This window comes from Merops nubicus, unplaced genomic scaffold (genome assembly GCF_000691845.1).
Source record: "Merops nubicus isolate BGI_N331 unplaced genomic scaffold, ASM69184v1 scaffold41919, whole genome shotgun sequence".
NCBI lineage: Eukaryota > Metazoa > Chordata > Aves > Coraciiformes > Meropidae > Merops > Merops nubicus.
This window is the reverse complement of record NW_008632462.1, coordinates 1-2,088: the sequence shown is the minus strand read 5'-3', so window position 1 is coordinate 2,088 and position 2,088 is coordinate 1. Positions and strand designations below refer to the sequence as shown.

General features: G+C 51.1%; 1 protein-coding gene across 1 annotated transcript; it reads right to left on the bottom strand.

Annotated features, from left to right (window-relative positions):
* Positions 1 to 6: 6 nt before the first annotated feature.
* On the bottom strand, positions 7 to 271 carry LOC103780256 (ralA-binding protein 1-like; the record flags this gene model as incomplete). Its single annotated transcript, XM_008947915.1, has 1 exon — positions 7 to 271. A coding segment is annotated over one exon (265 nt), but the record flags the coding sequence as incomplete, so codon positions are not given.
* Between the last annotated feature and the right edge of the window lie 1,817 nt (positions 272 to 2,088).

Sequence of the window (2,088 nt, the reverse complement as noted above, 5' to 3'; positions counted from 1 at the left end):
GCAGGCTTCTTCTTCTTCTTCTCCTTCCACTGCTTCACCACCTCGGCCGCCGTCAGGTCTTTCGACTTCTTCTCTTTGTGCTTCTCTTCCTTGTGTTTGTCCTCCTTGTGTTTCTCGTCTTTGGGTTTCTCTTTGATTTTGAAATCCTTCTCCTTTTTCTTGGAGAAGCTGGGTTTCTTGAAGACGTGGATCCCCTTGGAACGCTTCAGCTTGGAAGGGCTCTCGGCCTCATCTCCTGAGCTGTCCTCCTGGAAGGCGGCATAACCCTCCGCTGTTGGGGGAAGGAGGAGAAGGCAAGAGGACAGCAGTTAAGCTTGGTTTCTAGAGAGCTTACTGTAACAAGCTAAGCTGTTAGGTAGGGAGGAGAGGGAAGCAGCAGCATGAATGAAAAACCAGTGCCTGCCTGGCTCTTCAGGAGGTTTTTCCACAATGAAGTGGACATGGATTAAATCAGGCTGCATCTCGATGGTCTTTAAGGTCCCTTCCAACCCCCACCATTCTATGACCCTGGGATCCCCACAGCTCCTGAGCGACCTGAGCAGTTCATGCTCCACATACTCACTCAGAATGGCCAGGTCCATCTGATGGGCCAGTTCCCCATCTAATAGTCAAGGGAATGCAAAAGAAAAACAACTGTCTGGCAACTTCTCTACGTTCCTGTAAGCAACAGGGTAAGAGTTGCTGTTAAGGATCACCTCCCACACACACAAAACAAACCTTATTAACAACAAGCTAAACTTTAACTCCCCAGTCCCCCAGAATATTATGAAATTTAAGATAATGAAGTTTCAGCCTCAAATCAGCCAAACCAAGAGCCCGAGCACACTTACTTCTCCAATGGGCAGTAAAACAAGTCCAGTATCACCAGCACAGTACCTGTCGGAGAAGGTGCCTACCTGCCTTAAAGAGCATCAACCCCTTCCAAGGGTGGAGTGCACTGAGCAGCAAAACACCAAGTGCTGTCTCCTCCACAGCCAGCCCTGCCCACCCTCCAGGCAAGAAGGAGAAGGTCTTTACAGGTGGATTGCAAAAAGCCACCAACAAAAAAACAAGCCACAGCCAAACCCAGGGAGACACAACCCAACACGGCTTCCAAGGCAATTAACTGGGATTCCACACACTCAGTGCTCCATGTAGGAGAAGTCAGCCTGAAACCTGGCCAACAAAGACACGCTGTGCACCAGCCAGGACCCCCAGGCAGTGGGCAGCAAGCACCTGCCTCTCCACAGAGCCCCCACTGCACAAATCCTTGGAGGCTCTTCTGCTACCCGAGCGAGGGAGCACAGGCAGCCAAGGGCTCTTCCTGTGGGAATGGTTTTGGGTGGGGGAAAAACAACCAGGGGCCACTCAGCTTTGTGTCACCTTCCACTTCCCACCTGCAGAGCTGCTCAGCACTATCTCAGCACACTGCAGGAGCTGTCTGCATGTCGAAGCCTCTGTGGCTGCTCTGCAGAAGGTGGCTTTTAATAGTCAGATAAATGTGAGAAATGTGTGAAAGAATGGAACTGCCATAAAATGATTCCTGTGCTTGACCAGCTCACCCTTCCCATCCTGGCCTGCTCCCTAGGACCACCAGTCACCTTCACAGAAGACTGAGAAAGGTCATAGCACTGACCCTACCCAAATGAATTTGAATAGTAAGATGCAAATACTGACTGGAGGACAACCAGGTCTCAGCCCCAGAGGTGACCAGCTACACCATTGTTCACACTTTTGGTGAACTAAACCCAGAAATGGGTGAGGAAACCTGCAGTGCAAAACAAGGGGTTCAGATCCCACCCTGACACAGAAAGAACCATGGACACCCCAGCTGTAGGCTGGAGGAGGAGCAGACATCACCACTGTTCAGTGGGAGAAAGGTGGGGCTGGTGATGACTTAAGACCTTTAAGATCAGTACTTAAACCCTTTAAGATCATGAAAGGCAACCAGTAGCCCAACTCCACCAAGTCCACCACTAACCATGTCCCTCACCCCACATCTCCACGGCTTGGAAACCCCTCCAGGGGTGGGGACTCCACCACTGCCCTGGGCAACCCTGGCAGGGAAGCAATTATTCCTCTTATACAACCTAAACCTCCCCTGGTGCA